Raw genomic sequence first — 19,142 nt, 5'->3', positions numbered from 1 at the left:
CTGGATGTTGGTTGAAATTTCAGGGGTAGAGAGGTAAATTTGGGAGTCATCAGCATAGAGATGGTATTGAAAGCCATAAGATGATATCAGAGAGCCAATGCTATATTTTTTATTTTAATATTGTGTAATTTACACTGTGTTTTGCATTGAAATCCATTTTGCCCATTAATTTCAATGGGAAAAGTGGGTTTCAAAATGGAGCCTGTCACCATGTTCTTAACGGATAAAGTTTAGCAACATTCCGAGGGAAGCTGCCTGATTGGTGGTTGCAAGGCAGGTGATCAAGCCGGGACTTAATTGCCCTGGGTAACAAGCTTTTTTTTAGTAGGCAGAGGAGCCCAGGACTGTGATGTGGCAGGCTGTGTACTGTGGAGCTGTGATGCTTGAGAGAGAGAGAGAGAGAGAGAGAGAGAGTCTAAATATGAAATTTGGGTGAATAGGGACCAGTAGTGAGTTGATATTAAAAAGTAAGTACCTGTGAAAGTATCTGTTTAATTTAATTTAGAATAAATTTGCTTTAATTGTCATGAAAGGATACTGAGGGGATTGTGAGAGTGTGCATACTGATGTGGGATTGGGAATAAAGGAAATAAATTTAGTTCCCTCACAGCAGAGAGCCTGACACAAGAGCTGAGGCAGTGAGTGTATGTAATGACTGAGGCCTGGTTCCTTTACAACAGGGATACAGTTAAAGAATAGGGGACTGCCAGGGAATAATAATTTTTTTTTTATTTGTCTGTAGTTAATTGGCCACAGTGAAATCCCTGACCCAAAAGAATATTTGGTAAAATAGTCAAGGGAGATAGGGTATTTCCTACATTTGTCATCCCTGGGTGATGTCCTATCTTTTTCTGAAGTCAGAGGTGGTTCCAGATTCAAGATGGAAGAACAAGAAATAACTTGGGAATCCTGTTTAAATAGGATTAACTGAATGATGGAAAGACAAGAGGAGGAAGCACTGAGAATCCAACAAAATAAATCTTGGAATGCTAAGGATAGAAATTGGAATAGAAACTGGGATGAAAATAAGAGAACATGGAAGTCGGAGAATGGAAAATACAGAAAACCGTCTTGGAATCAGTACAGAAAGAGACAGATTTTATCAAGAGTATGAAAATAACCAGATGAGATCTTATTGGAGACCTCAGCAGAGAAAGAGAATTCCTGTTTGCGACTATTGTGGACAGTATGGGCATATTAGCCGATATTGTGAAACTAAACTGGAAATGCAGGAAGAGTTAAGTTTTGAAAATACTGAGCGGTCCTTGAGTCCAGCAGGGCTCAGTCAAAGAAGCTTAAGCCCGGAAAAAGAGAGAGAAAGAATCCCAAATCCTGGAGGGTATTATTACGTTTCGTACCCAGTACAAACCCTAGAAGCAAGGAACGGTACAAAGAACAAGAGCAAGTGTTGGAAGAGCGGCAACAACAGTTAGCTGACTTGAAAGAACAACTAGTGAGTTTGGAGAAGAAGATGGAAGAAAGAGAAACGAGAATAATAGAAGCAGGACAGGTCTTAGCAAGTGCGGGGCCCTATGCAGACCAATTTGATGGGGCCCCATCCTAGCTCCACCCCCACCCTAGCTCCAGGGCTGGCCACCCCTCCCTCCCTCTGAGCTCCCGGGCAGCTCCCTCCGAGCTCCCTCCCAGCTCCAAGGCCCCCTGCTCAAGGGCTCTCCCCCCTCCCTCCCAGCTCCAAGGCCCCCCTCCCTCCCACCATCCACCCACCTAGCATCAAGGCCCCTCTCCCTCCCTCGCAGCTCCAAGGCCCCCCTCCTTATCAGGAGGAACAATGATGACTGTGGAAGGCAAAGCAAACTACCCTGCTAATAGTTTGCCATGGAACTGTCATACAGGTGGCAGCACTCACAGTTGCTTGCGATTTGCTACTTGCATACAAGGGACTATCTTTATCTTTACAGAACATCCAAACTGAAACAAAAAGATCTGGTGATCTGGAAGATCAGGACCTAAGCATCAAGTACTGACTGTAGGCAGAACTGGAGACTGCACAGGTCAAAAGGAATTTACTCTGTTTACAGTCCTCTCTTCCTATCAGCACAGTTTAGTGAATAACAGAAGCTGGGAAATTTACAAGTTGCACCTCCAGTCCCACCACGCTTGTACTGCTACACCCTCCCTGTCACCCCCCCTCCCTCCCTCTGAATTTTAAAAGTTACCACGTCGACGTTGGGTTACAGCGGCCGGCAGGTAGCAGCAGCAGCAGTGAAAAGCGTGCGAGCTGCTCGGTGCTTCGGGAGCCTTCCTTTCCCTCTCTTGGTTCTGGTCGGCCGGCCCTAACCGTATTATCGAAACGAAAGATGGACGCCCATCTTGTTTCGATAATACGGGTCTCCCCGCCCCTTTACGGAGCTGTCCTTAGAGATGGGTGCCCCATTCGATTATGCCCTCCCCATGTTACTATGTTATTAAGGAAGAAGTGTTGAACTGGGATCTGAAAGGAAAGAACAAAACTGGTAGCTCGTTGCAGACAGAATGAAGAGTGATATGTTAAAAGACAACTTTATTTTTACAGGCTTTTAAAATCTATAATTATGTCCTTAACAAGTATCATTACACAGTAGAGAGTGCACAAAAATATTTTTAACAAGCATGCATTAAATGCACTAGACAGCTGTGCCTGTTATTAGTCATACAGAGCAAGCCACTAACCGCATAAACAATTACCCAATAGGCAAGTTTCAGAAAGGACTAAGGGTAGTGCATTCAGCTGAATCAGAAGAAGTTTTGGATGACAGTATTGGAGTTGGACATTTGAGCTGCTTTTTATTGTGCCATACATAAGAAGATAAAGAAGAAAGCTCTGTATAGGTTGTTTGGGTAGAAAAAATGTTTTAACGTAAGCTAGTTTTTTAAATAAAAGGCTTGGTGATTGAAGATTTTGTAAGGCTGCATGTATAAAAGTGGATAATTGGTGAGCCATTCTCCAAAACTCTAATTTCCTCCCCAGGGACAGGTAAGCACAGTTCCCCAAGCATCTCTTCAAACCTCAAGTCCAAACGTGAAGTTAGCTAGGGATTATGTAAATGCCGACAGGGAAATTTTCTGAGGTATGTATATTGCTATTCTAATATACGGATTACAAGCATACTTTGAAGGGCAGTCCAAACTACACCCATATAGAGAAAGTGATTAGGCAATCAGAAACTGCTTGGATTTAATGGACATTTCATTTTCTTTCGATTTAACCATGTAATTATGCAATTACTCTACAGTGCAGAAAATCTCCCATGTGCATCATCTATGGTCTAGTGTGTATATGTGCAAAGTGTTGGAACATGACTCGAGTCCACACAGGGCCAGATTCACTAAGGCCCCCGATGCTCAAAACTCCGGCGCTGTTCAGTACAGTGCCAGAAAAATACTGCCACAGTAGCGCTGCAATACAGCTCCCTAATGCTCAGTGTTAATGACATGCAAATTTAAGCGCGCTGTCAGCGCTGAGCATTAGGGAGCTATTTTGAATTCAGGGGAAGGATGGTCCCTGGCACCGGTCCTGGGCTAAAGAGTTGCATGTCAAGCACAGCTCTTCAGCACATGCCCAGAACACCAGAGGGGGGAGAAGAGAAGGAAGATGAAGAGGTGCTGCTTTTGCTGCTTACAGCGGGATGACCCAAAAGCCAAGTGCTTCACTATTTTTGGCTTCAGCATGTGGTCAACAGTTGCTCCATCATAGTTTTAAGGTAATCAAATCTTTCTCCCATGTGTGTGAGGTGTTTTTTTTTTTTTTAATAACATTATACCCTCTTTAAGCCCTTACCTGCTTGAACTGAAGGAAGACAAGTGAGCTGTGTGCATGTATTAGGAATCCAGGCTCGGATACTTTTCGTGATCAAGTGCTGGAAATAAAGCTGTGAAAAGCCATGAAGCCAAAAAACACACAAACTAGGGGGGATTTGGTTAAGCAGGCGGCATGACAGCTCAGCACCGCTCTCGCTTCTTAACCCTAATGCCAGCTCCAAACTGGTGTAGGGTTTAAAGCGGTAGCACCAGAGTTCGCAGCACAATCTCATTTATTTTATTTATTTATTTAGATTTTGCTCACACCTTTTTCAGTAGTAGCTCAAGGTGAGTTACATTCAGGTACTCTGGATATTTCTCTGTCCCAGGAGGGCTCACAATCTAAGTTTGTAATCTGCAGTATCCCCCGGCGTGCTCGTTGTCCCCTACGCTAGAGCCCTCTGAGCATTCCGTGCAGGTAAATGTGGGTGTTAGTCCAGCGCTAATGGCTTCTAGCGCCCGCATTTCCCTTTTGAGCATTGCGGCATAAACCTTTATTCCCCCACGGACACAGAGGAGGTACAGTGGAACCCCGACATAACGCTATGATTGGGATCCATAAAATATCATTGCGTTAAGTGTGGGGTCGTGTTATAGCGGAGCCAGTAGAACATGAACACAATTGAACCAAAAAGGGATCTGTTGCAAAAGGAGCTGTATGTGGAGTGGCCTAATAGTGCAGCAGGCTTTGATCCTGGCAACCTGGGTTCAATAAATTTTCACTGCTGCTGCTTATGCAAGTCACTTAACCCTCCATTGCCCCAGGTACAAATAAGTACCTGTATATACTACATAAACCGCTTTGAATGTAGTTGCAAAAAAACACAAGTCCCATTTCTCTATTTGAGATTCTACATGGAATGTTGCAACTATTTGAGATTCTACATGGAATGTTGCTAGTGGCCTAGTGGTTAGTGCAGCAGACTTTGATCCTGGTGGAAATGGGTTCAATTCCCACCACAGCTCCCGGTGACTCAGGGTAAGTTACTCAACCCTCCATTGCATATAATGTGTACTGCATACATGTAGTAGAACTATAGAAATGATTAGTAGTAGTAGTAGTATGTATAAAAGGGGGGGCCAGGCATGATTGCATTATATACAAATTAATATTTTTGCACGGTACATTATAGCAGGGTTCCACTGTACTTTATAAGGGACCTGAGCACATAGAATAGTATTTCAATGTGCTCATGTAGGCACTTATAAAACTGAAATTACTAATTAGGGGATAACTCTTTTAATTCCAGAGTCACTTTTAATATCTAATACACAAAGACTCCAGTATTTTTTTCATATCACAAAAACGTTTTATTGTATTGCAATGCCCACTAACCTCACCAGCACTGCTACCTAATTTTAAAACCTCATACATTCATTCCTCCACTCACCTTGCAACACCTGTATTTAAATACAAAACAACTGTTTTTACATTTTAAACTGCATACATTATGCTGTTTCTTATTTTACATATGTTTTACCATACTTACACATTATATCATGCACAAATGGGGAACCGGCACAATATGAAACAGAAATGGTGGACTGTTGAGTTAGTCACCGAGCACCCAGCACTTGTATTGTGATGCATACAGATGATTGGAGGTGGCGTATTTAATCAGCCAACAAAGGGTCAACAGACATACAGTGTTTTTCCATGAAGAACAGTCATCCAGTGTTTACGTGGAAACACTTTTGCAGCATCCAAGCGGAAGGCGTGGCGTCTGTAGGAAAAGAGCTATTTAGCTGGCAGGACTGAGTTTTGACCATTTGTGCATGATATAATGTATAAGTATGGTAAAACATATGTAAAATAAGAAACAAACAGCATAATGTATGCAGTTTAAAATGTAAAACCAGTTGTTTTGTATTTAAATACAGGTGGTGCAAGGTGAGTGGAAGAATGAATGTGTGAGGTTTTAACATTAGGTAGCAGTGCTGGTGAGGTTAGTGGGCATTGCAATACAATAAAACGTTTTTTTGACTTATAAAACTGGCCAGAGTTATATGCACATATAAAGCAGGCGGAGAGAAGCACAGTACCCACTTTTACATGATATATATGTGGGGTGTTTCCAGGGGGCACAGAACAGACGGAATGGTTGCAGGGTTGGCAAACATACCATTTCATACTGGAACATGCATATGTACAATTACACAGGCCTAAGGGCAGAAATGTGAGCCTACTTTCCAAGGGTTAATTTTATTGGGTTCCAAATGGTGGAACTCAATACCAAAGATCACCAGAAGCATCAAAAACTATGTTCAATTCAGAAGAGAACTGAAAACATACCTTTTCAAAAAAATTCTACAACAAATTAATTTATGGGTCCTTTTACTAAGGTGCTCTGAAAAATGGCCTGCAGTAGTGTAGGCGTGGGTTTTGGGCGCACACAGAATCATTTTTCAGCACACCTGTAAAAAAGGCCTTTTAATTTTTTTTTTGCTGAAAATGAACATGTGGCAAAATGAAAATGGCCGTGCCTTCATTTTGGGTCTCAGACCTTACTGCCAGCCATTGACCTAGTGGTAAAGTCTCATGCGGTAACCAGGTGGTAATGACCAATGCACGCCAAATGCCACTTGGTGTGCATCTGATACCACTGGCAGAAATACATATTTCTTTGCCGCGCGTATCAGACAAGCGGCAAAAATGAAATTGCCGCAAGAGCCACACGGTAGCCATGTGGTAACTCCATTTTGGCATGCGTTGGGTGTGTGTAGACACTTATGCAGCTTAGTAAAATGGTCCCTTAGCAATTAACATCCATTCGGAGTAATAATCACAACCATATATAAATCCAAACCAAATATAAACTGCAATTGTAAACCATCAATATACAGCAAAATGAAAGTTCTGAATGTAAGCAATCACTGTAAACTGTAAACCAGAATACAATTTGTAAGCCACTTCAAACCAAAACTTATTTTTGGATAACACTGGGATACAAGAATGTATAAATAAATAAGAATGCATATGTACTGTGATGACCACAGGCCGTCTCGGTCCTTGGATCCTCAATGTTCTGATTCTATATATGGCACCTGAAAAATTTGCGGGGAATACATTTCCACCTAAGCGTATTCTATAAGCAGCGCCTATATTTAGACACGGTATACAGAATACACTTAGTTAATATCCCAGCACCCAGAACTACGTGCATCCATTTACACCAAGGGAAACGTTGTGTAAATACTGGCACATACATTTAGGCACAGAGGGGCATATTCTACAAGAGCGTACTTAAATTTTAAAATGCCCACAAAATGCCCATTTCCCTGCCCCTTTTTGGCTCTGTGCATTAGAATTTAGGCGCTGTGAATTACAGAATATGCTTAGTGAATAATGTGGGTAAATTCTAATTATTGCGAAGTAGTGCTCATTATTGTTTTTTTAAGCGCTGTTAAAAATGCTGAATGGCTTGTTAGGTCAATTAAATTACACATGTTGTTATAAAATACACACAGAAAGATAGGTGCAATATATTGAATCCGGCGAACTATGCTGATGTATATAAGCTGTATTTAAAGGTAGAGTGGTTTAAATTTGTCAGCAGTTAGAAGTGTCATGAAGTTATGTTTTTAATGTAAACCACTTTTTGTAGATTAGCTCAAAGGCTGCTAAATTCAATTTTATAATAAACTAGTCTGAAATATTATTCCTTCAAGTAAATTCCTTCAGACCTTTAGCATTGTTTTTTTTGCACTGGGCAGTACTTGTATAAGGCCTTAAAGAACCAATAAACTGAAATGTATCATATGTTATTTTCAGAATTAAATTCAAGCCTTTTTTTTTTTTTTAGGTCTTTTTCTCTGCGTCTTTCTGAGCCACTGCCCCCTTCCTCCTGGACCTTCCTGTTGTTCCTCATTTAGCATTCCTGAGTGGCTGAGGGGACCCTTAGTAACACAAGGGTCACAGCCATTTTTTTTCTTCTCTAGGCCCAAGCACACTGACCAACTGGCCTGAAAAGATGATGAATTTGAACAGTGGCGTAGCTAGGTGGGGCCATGGGGGCCTGGGCTCCCTCAAATTACCTCTGGGCCCCTGGTTTTGCTGGTGGGGGTCCCCAACTCCCACCAGCTGAAGCCTTGTCCAACGCTGGTCTCAGGCGTTGCCGAGTTGCCTACCCTGCTTTCTCTTCCCCTCACGTCCTGCACGCTCCTTTTAGTGAAACTGAGCATGCGGCAGACTAAAATGTGCCCCCCCAACCTCAGGCTCTGGCCCCCTCCCACCGCAATATTTGGCTACGCCCCTGATTATTTGAACCCTAATCCTATGTGTCACAGCGTTCAACACCACGGTCCATTCAATCCAAGTAGAAAAATATTATTTCTCAAGCATCCTGTATGTAGCTATCTTCAAACAAAATACAACATGAAACTAGAACAACTGTAAGAAGAACAGATAGGATTTAACATCTTGCAAGATTTTAATTACATATTAAATAAAACAACCAAATGCTACTGCAGCTGATGGAAACAAAACAACTGTTTTTGGCTTTTAGCAATCGATAGAATATGTAACGTTAGCTTTGTAAACATAATGCTTGTCAAAATGTTTCTTCGGCCTACACAAAAATATAGTACCTAGGTTATCACTCTAACTAGTGTTAAATATTTTTTCCAGTGAAGAAAAAAATAAAACCACTTTAAAAAACTGTGCATCTTGTGTTTTGTAAACCCCATCTAGAACTGTTCTCTGGTTTTACTCTGCTACAGGCCAGGGCAGGGTTGAGCGTTCAAATGCATCTTCCATTTTTAGATTAAAGTTAGAGCACTTGGTTCAGCAAGAAGTGTTTAGTGCTACTTTATGGTACTCGCTATCTCCAACTGGTACAATAAGTTTAAACAAACAAACAAAAAAAATACTAGCCCACACTTAAGGATGCAATTCATACTTTATACGAGCTTGGTGTGTGGTTCAGGTAATATACACTCCATATGTGGAAGTTGGTTAGAAAATCGTATTTGAGCTGCACAATTGTAAACATGAGTCATTCTCAAACATGGAAAATGAATAGTTGAATTTCATCTCTCTTCCCCCATCTCCAACTATATACATTCAGAACAAAAACGTTCTTGTGAAGATATCTGGAGTAAAAATCCACCGACTACAAACTCTGGTTTCTACTGCTGGCCCCCAGGAGAAGGATCTTGCTCGTTTCAAGCAGTCTAAGGCTCTGTGTATGTATGCAGAGGTTTACAGCCTTTTAGGGGCCATCTGTTAAAGTGGCAATGCATATCAAAAATTTGTAAGATGCATTACAAAGGAGCTATGGTCTGTGGTTCTTCAGGATGAATGTGACAATGGAGTTCTGCTTTACATACACCATGGACGAGAGCTTTGGTCGGAGTGAGGCTGGATAGGTCTTCTTCTCCTAGGGGAAAAAGAACAAAAATCAGTTGTGATTCTCCTTATTCAAGTTCTTTAACTGTCTCGGTACCTGGTGTCAAGCTTGGAATAAAGCACGTCTGGAATAACATACGTTGAATGGAGACTTTGGGTGTCGTCACTGAGAGGTAGCAACATAATGGCAATAGTTGGCAGGAACTACACTCAAAGGACAAGGAAGCTTGGAACGTGATTTTAGATCTTGGTTGATAAAGACACTTGACAAGAACAGAGCGGACGGTAGTGAGAAAACAAGGCAAATGTTCCACCAAACCCAACGTGGAGGATAAAAGCAAGTGGCAGACATAATAAGATAAACAGTCTTCATTTAAAATCCAAAGACTCCCAGAAATTTACACATTTGTGCCCGATGGGGCCATGTTTCACCTTGAAACGGCTGCATTAAGGGATAAGTAACTAAAAAATCAAACAAAAACAAATATATAAATATACGTAAAATCAAATACAAAGCCAATAAGAGACTTAGGGGTCCTTTTACTAAGCCGCGTAAGCATCTATGCGTGCCAAAATGGAGTTACCGCCTGGCTACTGCAGGGCTCTTGCGGTAATTTCATTTTTGGCGTGAGTCCAATATGCGCATCCAAAACATTTTTTTTTCGGACACGCATATCAGACGTGCACCAAGTGGCATTTGACGTGTGTAGGTCATTACCACCCAGTTACCGCATGAGTCTTTACCACTAGGCCAATGGCTGACGGTAAGGTCTCAGACCCAAAATGGACGCACAGCAAGTCCATTTTTGGCAAAAATTTAAAAAAGGTTTTTTGTACAGGCGTGCTGAAAAAATGGATTGGCACACACCCAAAACCCGTGTTTACACTACCACAAGCCATTTTTCAGTGCACCTTTGTAAAAGGACCCCTTACATAAAAATTAAAAGCCAGAAGCGTAGCCAGGTTGAGGTTGCAGGGGGAGTGGACAACGGACTGCCGGCGGCACCAGCACATATTTTAAATGTGACAGATCATGTAAAAAATAGGCGTTGTCGGAAGTCCGTTTGGGGGAGTGACTAATCCCCTGGTGACCCACCTAGCTATACCTCTGTTAAAAACCATATCTCATCTGGATATGACTCAACTGCATAAATAAGTGAACACATGAAAAAACAGGATAGCTAAAAACTATACATAAATTAAAGTAGCAGTTAAAAAACAGCTTAAAATGAAAAGGGACAAAGGCTTACCTAGCTGGTGAAAAATTACAAACTTCACCACGTCTAGTCCAATAGATAACAAGGTTAAAAGTGTAAAAAAGAAAGTTTACCTCACATACCTCCGTTTACTAAGCCGTGCGGCAATGCTGACACAGCCCATTCAAAGTGGGCAGCATTAGCGCACTGGATTAGTAAACAGGAGGGCTAGTTAGAACTGAAAACGACTGTGAAGCACATTTAAAACTTTGAAGCAAAAGCCAAACTACTTACAAGCTCCTCCTACCTCTGGGTGCTGTATGTATAGGCTAGGTTGTCTCAGCAAGTTTGTTTTCTCAATTATACAAATGCAGTACTTTTAACCTGGTGGACGGTAGTACAGTCCTACCAGTATACTACTTCCATTCACACGTGGAATTGCTATCCATAAGGCTTCCACGCTACTATCTGTTTCATGTAGAATGCTTATTTTGTTTGACTGAATTTCCTCTTTAACATTCGATCCACTTTATCATTGCGATATAATTAGTGTCCCATTAATTGCCCTTCTTCCACCAGGTCTCTGAGATGCCTATTATATCTACCTCTTCATTTAGCAGGTCTTTTACTAAGGTGCGTAGGCGTTTTTAGCTGGCGCTAAACACTTAGACGCCCATAGGAATATAATGGGCGTCTCAGTGTTTAGCGCCAGTTGATTTTTATTTATTTATTGCATTTGTATCCCACAATATCCCACCTTTTTGCAGGCTCAATGTGGCTAAAAGACCCCTCTCTTACTGCTATATACTCTGATTGTCCCTTCTTATTTTTTAGGCTTCAGCATTTGTATACAGACAATTCAAATTGTGCTTTTATCTTGCATCTACAAACCGCTTGGAAGTTGACGGTAATAATTAGCATCTTTTACTATGCTCTTCAGTGAAACACTCCTGGCTTTCTTTCACCATTGTTAAAACCTCTCTATTGGGATTCTCTAAATGTTCTGTTTCAATAGTATCGTTCATGGATACTCCACACCAAACCAAGCAATCTTGGGTAACTGTTGTCTCCCCCCCCCCCTTTAAAAGCTGCTCTATTTCCTTTTTAAATGCTAGTGCCAGCAGCCTGGTTCCATCCCGGTTAAGGTGCTTATCCAGCTTATAATCGAAAAAGAAAAACGCTTATATTTCGACCCAAATCGGGAGATGGGCGTTTTTCTCGCAAAGGCGCCCAAATCAGTATAATCGAAAGCCGATGTTGGGCGTTTCCAACTGCACTCCATCGCGGAAATGAATAAAGTTGATGGGGGCGTGTCGGAGGCGTGGTGGAGGCGGGACTGGGGCGTGGTTATCAGCTGAGGAGAGATGGGCGTCTTTAGCTGATAATCGAAAATAAAAAGGCGTTTTGACCGCGATTTGGGGTCACTTTTTTTGGACCCTTTTTTCTCACGAACAAGTCCCAAAAAAGTGCCCCAACTGCCCAGATGATCAATGGAGGGAATCGGGGATGACCTCTCCGGACTCCCCCAGTGGTCACTAACCCCCTCCCACCAAAAAAACCCCCACTTTAAAAACGTTTTTTCCAGCCTGTATGCCAGCCTCAAATGCCGTACCCACCTCCATGACAGCAGAATGTGTTCAATCCTGTCACAGCCTTTCCCTGGGTCAGATGTGGCTCTCGGGTGCAGTACAGGGTCACATCAGCATTGCATTGTGGTGGGTGTAGGGTATTGGGCTCCGTGATTTCATTAGCTTGTGTTACAGTCTCACGATATTGGTAGTTGGTAGGCTCTTCTCCCATGGTGCTTTTCCCCCTGCCTACTGGGTCAGAGTGTGCCCTGTTGTGTTTCCTGTTGTAGTCCATGCAGTAGTGGCCATTTTTGTAAGCCAGTTTTAGTTCCCTTTCCTGTGTTAGCCACGTTAGAGAACTTAGTTCTTACCTTGAATGTGGCTGAAAGAGGGCATTGTACAGCATTCTGCCAGCTCTGACCTACTGCTAATCTCAGTACCAGGGAGACTCGTTGCCAGTGGGGCACAACCTCTGATCTGCAGTTAACTGTGAGTAAAGGCAGTTATTCCAATAAAGGACGTTTTCGGAGAGATTAGTCTTCAGGTGTCAACTGGTGTGCCAATGTTATACAGCAGCAACAAGTCCTAGAGGCCTGCATGTATGCAGGTCCCTGGAGCACTTTTAGTGGGTACCGCAGTGCACTTCAGCCAGGTGGCCCCAGGCCCATCCCCCCCCCACCTGTAACACTTGTGCTGGTAAATGGGAGGCCTCCAAAACCCACTGTTCTCACATGTAGGTGCCCCCTTCACCCCTAAGAGCTATAGTAGCAGTGCTTTTTTTGTGCCGGTACGCGACGGTACGGCGTACCGGCACCTTTTTTCTGGGGCTCCCCTGCTCGCTCCCTGCTGTTTGCACCGATCCCTGCCTCGTAAAACTTATTTTTTCGCGAACCGGCAGACTGAAGAAATAAAACAAACAGCTGACAGGCTTGCCTCCTTCAATCGCGTCGGCCGCTTCCTTTCCCTGCATTCTCAGCGCATCCCGCCCTCCTCTGATGTCATTTCCTTTCCTCGAGGGCGGGACGCGCTGAGAATGCAGGGAAAGGAAGCGGCCGACGCGATCAAAGGAGGCAAGCCTGTCAGCTGTTTGTTTTATTTCTTCAGTCTGCCGGTTCGCGAAAAAATAAGTTTTACGAGGCAAGGATCGGTGCAAACAGCAGGGAGTGAGCAGGGGAGGGTGAGCAAGTGGGGCTGGGGGGTGTGTGGGCAAGTGGGGCTGGGGGGGTTGTGTGGCCAATTGGGGCTGGAGGGTGTGTGTGGCCAATTGGGGCTGGGGGTGTGTGGCCAATTGGGACTGGGGGTGTGTGTGGGCAAGTGGGGCTGATGGTGTGTTTGTGTGGGCAAGTGGGGCTGGGTGTGTGTGTGTGTGTGGGCAAGTGGGGCTGGGGTGTGTGTGTGTGTGGGCAAGTGGGGCTGGGGGGGCTGGGTAAATGGGGCTGGGGTTTCAATGATCTCGGGGGCAGGTGGAGGCTGGGGCGAGTCACTGGACATTGAAGGGAGGGGGAGGATAGGGGGCAAAAGAGAATCGCTGGACATGGAGGGGATGGGATAGTAGGGCAGGGGAGAGAGGAGAATGGAGAATTGCTGGACATGGATGGAAGGGGAAGGCAGGGAAGAGAGAATTGCTGGCATTGGATAGGAGAGGAGGGCAGGGGAGAGAGGAGAATCACTGGACATGGGAGGGGAGGGGAGGGGAGGGGAGAGGAGACATGCTGGACATGGATGGACGGGAGGGAAGATAGGAAGGAGATGCACATGGATGGGATGGCAGGAGAGGAAGGAGAAATGCTGGAAATGGATGGAGAGGAGAGCAGAGCAGGAGATAGAGGAGAATTGCTGGACATGGATGGATGGAGGGGTTGGCGGGGAGAGAGGAGAAATTCTGGACATGGAAGAAGAAAGGAGGAAAGTAAAGAAATAAATGGAAAGGAAGCCCTGGAAACGGAGTTAAGAGAACAGATAGAGAGCAGCAGAATCAGACACTTGGACCAGTATGGATAGAAAACAGTCACCAGACAACAAAGGTAGAAAAAAATTATTTTATTTTCATTTTAGTGTTTGGAATTTGTCCAATTTGAGAATTTACATCTGTTGTCTTATTTTGCACTGGGTATACTGGAGCTGTAACATCTTACAGAAATGATTTATAATGAAAAAAAATCACATTATTGTTTTTCTCCTATACTAGTATATTTTCAATGATGTCTGTTTATATGCGCCATGGCTGATATAAGGGGTGTGGCTAATGTGGGTGTGGCTATCATAGGGGTGGAGCCATATGTGGTGACCCCGCCCATAATGAGTACCGGCACCTTTTTTTCTACAAAAAATGCACTGTATAGTAGTGTAGTACATTTGTGGGTAGTGAGTTTTGGGGGAGGGGGTTGGGAGCTCAGCACCCGTGGTAAGGGAGCTATGCATGTGGGAGCTTTTTCTGAAGTCCACTGCACTGACCTAGGGTGCCCAGTTGGTGTCCTGGCATATCAGGGGGGCCAGTGTACTACCAATCCTGGCCCCTCCCACGACCAAATGGCTTGGATTAGGACGCTAAAAAAAAAAAAAACGCCCAGCTCAAAAACGTCCATTTTTTCGAAAATACGGTTCAGCCCGCCCCTTCACGGACCCGTTCTCGGAGATAAACGCCCATGGAGATAGGCGTTTGCGTTCGATTATGCCCCTCCACGTTTATTAAAATGTAATATACCGCTTAACTTTACAAGACCAAAGCGGTTAACAATACAATAAAACACAATTAATACAAGAAAAAAGTAAAAGAACGTCATAATCTTGAAAGGAAAGACCTATCCATATATACAAAGCAAACAGTAAGTAAAGCAGATCCCTCACATCAAACATCCAAATTAAAAGCTTTTTTAAATAAAAAAAAATTTCAATGCGACTTTAAATTAAAAAAAATTCTCTTCTAAATGAATATAATTTGGAAGCAGATTCCACAAAAATGGAGCCAGATAGAAGAACACTCCAGCTATGGTGGAACTTAACCTAGTTCTCTATGGAACTGGAACCACCAATCTGTGATCCTGTAAAGATCTTAGAGCCCTAGCCAGAGTATAAGGAATAGTCAAAGAATGCAAATAACCCCAGTTGTAGAGAATAATACTCACGGTGAGTCAATGCTAATACTTTAAATTGCACTCTAAAGGACACTGGTAGCCAGTGATACTTCAAAAAAAGATGTAATATGATCATATTTTCTAATATGCCCTAATTTACTATGGTGGTCATTCTCAAAGCATATAGACTTACAAAGTTACATGGAGGGGCAGTTTCGATATGATGTCTAGGTCAGACTTTGGACATTTTGTGCTAAACGTACCAAATCCAAAAAGGAAATATGCAAGCTCATTTTCAAAGCACTTAGCCTCCCAAAGTTCCATAGAAACCTATGGAACTTAGCCTCCCAAAGTGCTTTGAAAATATGCCTCATGGTCATTCTCAAAACCAGAAAATGTTTATCTGTCTTCTTCTTTTTTTTTTTTTTTTAAATACCGTTTGCAACAAGATTTTGTGCTCTGTGCATTTCAGGTCATAAAAAAAATGTACAAGCGAAACAGTACTAGGAAAATGGAATTCCTTATGAAAGTCACTCAGATATGTTACTGACTACTTGAAATTTTGTAAATTGTTGAAAGCATTTTTATTTAATAAAATTCCTCGCCACTGCTGGTGATTGTTGTTCTTTTAGTTAATTTGTTATTTCAAAATGATTCATCTTACTGCTTGGATGTTTTTACCTATTATTGCTTTGTATTTTCATTATAAAGTTTAATGTAAGCCACATTGAACCCAAACTTGTTTGGGATAATACAGGATACAAATTACATAAATAAAATAAATAAACAATCTAAGAGCAGTATTGTGCAATATATGAAGGTGCTTAAAATTAGTCTTTGACACCCCTGCATGACACGAAAAGGGCATGTATCAAAGTATTAAAATATTTTTCATCAAAAAGATGTCTAACTGATCTTAATAATCTAAAAGTGTATTAAACCTTTTCTTTATTATTTCATTGACATTGTCGTCAAATTTAAATCCCTCATCCCTGCACCATTGTCTCAACCATGCATTAAGACTTTGGAGCTCTGCCTGCCTCTTGGGTCCTGTGGAAGGTCCGGGGAGCATTTCCGAAAATGATACCCTGGACAATCTGGATTTCAGCTTTCTACCTAAGAGCCTAAATATGGGTTCCAGAACCTACTTCCCACATTTTCCTATGTCATTGGTACCCACATGTACCAAGAAGCTGGCTCCTCCTCAGCACTATCTAAAATCCTATCTAGGTAATACATGAGGTCTGCCTCCTTCACACCAAGCAGCCAAGTGGCCAGGCAATTCTCAGGTCCACTAGCCACCCAGCTATCTACATGTCTAATGATCAAATCACCAACTACAACAGCTGTCCTAACCCTTCCCTCCTCATTGCAAGAGGATATTGCATCCCCTGTTAGGCAGGTTATGGCTACAGGATTACTTCCTACTTCACCAGGGTGATGCTCTCCTTTTAGGAGACCTCCCTCCTCCAAAGCAGCACAGAGGCTGCCAGACTGGAGGTGGAACTTCTCTATGACATGTCTGACAGCAACCTCTCTGTCTCCCTCAGTGCCTCCAAGTCCTCAAGAGAATGGACTCGTTCTCTGAGAGCTGGGAGCTCTTTGCATCAAGCACACACATATAACCTTTCGCCAACTGGGAGATAATCATGTATGTGACACTCAGTGCAAAAGACTGCATAGCAGCCCCCTTACTGCTGGATTACTGTCTACATACTGCTGGATTACTGTCTACATCTTAGTATTACTGAGTTATTTAATTAATGAAAACTTGTTAAGGTACTAGGGATATTAGACTACTATAAAGAGCCTTAAGATTACATGGAATATTGTGTGATATATTTAGTGTTTGCTTCTCAGAAAGTAATGAAATGTAATTAAAATTCTGTAATGAAAACTCCCCTCTTATCCTAATTAGAATAATTGGCTATAAATTATGACTATAAATGAAGAGATGTGTTAGAGGTGGGCGGGAGTTGGGTGGCTATGAACTAGGCATGCCTTTTAGAGGCTGTTAATGCTGTAGGCTGTGACAGTTAAATTTCTACCTCTGGCATAAAGTTCAGGTTTAAAACTATGGGGAAAAGGGTTTTACACTATGGAAACTAGTTAATACAGTTTGCTTTTTTAAATTCAAACTGTCTTTATCAATAAACTTACAATCCAGCTTATTTTTGAAAGGAGAATCTCCTGAGGGCACCCAAATTGGTATAATCAAAAGCCAATTTTGGGCACTTTCAACTGCACTCCGTCGCGGAGACGAACAAAGTTCACGGGGGCGTGTCGGCACAGTAGTGAAGGCAGGACAGGGGCGGGCATGGGAGTGGTTAACAGATAGCCGGCTTCAGGCCATAATGGAAAAAAGAAGGGTGGCCATAGCGAGAATTTAGGTCACTTTTTTGACCCCTTTTTTTAAAGTCCAAGTCCCAAAAAGGTGCACGAACTGCCCAGATGACCATCGGAGGGAATCAGGGATGACCTCCCCTGACTCCCCCAGTGGTCACTAACCCCTCCCATAAAAAAAAAAAGGACTTTAAAAACTTTTTTTTTTCCAGCCTTTAAGCCAGCCTCAAATGTCATACCCAGCAGCTCCATGACAGTAGTATGCAGGTCCCTGGAGCAGTTTTTAGTGGGTGCAGTGCACTTCAGGCAGGTGTAGAGTTGTGGGGACTGGGTTTTGGGGGGCTCAGCACCTAAGGTAAGGGAGCAATGCACATGGGAGGTATTTTAATGTTCTGTTTTAAAATTTATTTATTTATTTATTTAAATTTTCCAATATATCACCACTTAAAGTGAATATACAATCGGCATTATTTAACATTAGGAAACAAAAATGATAAGTATATATCTTTACAGCCCATTTGTCCACAAGTTGAAGAAATTTGATTCCAAGATTAAGGAAATTAAAATTGTTTTAAAAATTTTTTAAAGTGCCCCCCTAGGGTGCCCGGTTGGTGTCCTGGCATGTGAGGGGGACCAGTGCACTACGAATCCTGGCCCCTCCCATGACCAAATGCCTTGGAGTTGTTCATTTTTAAGATGGCCGCCTTCGGTTTCCATTATCGCTGAAAACTGATGCCGACCATCTCAAACCCGCCCATCTCTGACATTTGGCTGGGCCCAACTGTATTATCGAAACAAAAGATGGCCGCCCATCTTTTTCGATAATATGGTCGGGACCGCCCCTTCTCGGATCCGTCCACGGAGATGGCCGTCCTTAGAAATGGGTGGCCCCTTTCGATTATGCCCCTCAATGTAACTCACCTTGAGCTACTACTAAAAAAGGTGTGAGCAAAATCCAAATAAATAAATAAATCTCTCTTTTAGCCCCAATCATAGGCGGTCGGTGGCCCAACTGTTTGGGGAGGCTAAAAGGGGGTGGGGTTAGGGGTGGGGCCAGGGGTGGAGCTTATATACATAATTGTCTGATAACACAGAGAAAAAATAATAAATAAAATAAATAAATAAAAATGTGCTCAAAGCATATTCTAAGCACAATCGCTCAACTGCAAAACACTATGCACAACTTTGTGCAAAAACACACTCAGAACCTTACTGTACCATAAATATTACACTGGGCAGAACCTAATACACCAATATACCACCCATACGGAAAATGCAGACCATCAACAATATGAAACAAGGGATCATATCATCACAATTCTCATGTAGAGCCACAAAACACCCTAATTCATGTTTAATGTGGGATAAAATGCCATAAATAAGTAAATAAATATATACTTTTAATGTTGAGCACCTGATTCTCAAAGTGGACATATTCCAAACACTATAATGAAAATAAAATGATCTTTTCTACCTTTTTGTCTGGTGAGTTTTTCTGATCATGCTGGCCCAGTATGATTCTGCTGCTATCTGTCCTCAGTGCAGGTCAGGAAGTAAATCCCCCCCCCCCTCCCAGCAGTAAGGTAAACAAACCATAAACCAATTTCTACAACTGGTTCACAAGGCTAGAGGGCTTTTACTGCAGCTCCTGCTGTGAGGATGGAGGTAAATCAACAATTTAAACCCCTCAGAGCACAGCAGGGGAGGCTTAGCCTGTCCAAGCATCTTATACCGGGCGCCTATGGCCCCAATCTTTAAATCACCAAAACACAGAGCAAATTAATGTTCACTTACCCAGAGAAATGTCATAAGAATA

The 19,142-nt window shown here is 42.6% G+C and overlaps 1 protein-coding gene across 2 annotated transcripts in view; it reads right to left on the bottom strand.

Annotated features, from left to right (window-relative positions):
* Window positions 1–8,223: 8,223 nt before the first annotated feature.
* The window catches only part of IL17RD (interleukin 17 receptor D), a 108,826-nt gene continuing 97,907 nt past the window's right edge, over window positions 8,224–19,142 (bottom strand). For both annotated transcript variants that reach the window (XM_030207307.1, XM_030207308.1), the window contains exon 13: window positions 8,224–9,176. In XM_030207307.1, the coding sequence (XP_030063167.1) occupies window positions 9,061–9,176 (116 nt within the window). In that variant the 3' untranslated portion in view covers window positions 8,224–9,060. The remainder of the gene's footprint in view (window positions 9,177–19,142) is intronic.

Source organism: Microcaecilia unicolor, chromosome 6 (genome assembly GCF_901765095.1).
Source record: "Microcaecilia unicolor chromosome 6, aMicUni1.1, whole genome shotgun sequence".
Classification (NCBI taxonomy): domain Eukaryota; kingdom Metazoa; phylum Chordata; class Amphibia; order Gymnophiona; family Siphonopidae; genus Microcaecilia; species Microcaecilia unicolor.
This window is presented reverse-complemented; position numbering and strand designations above follow the sequence as displayed.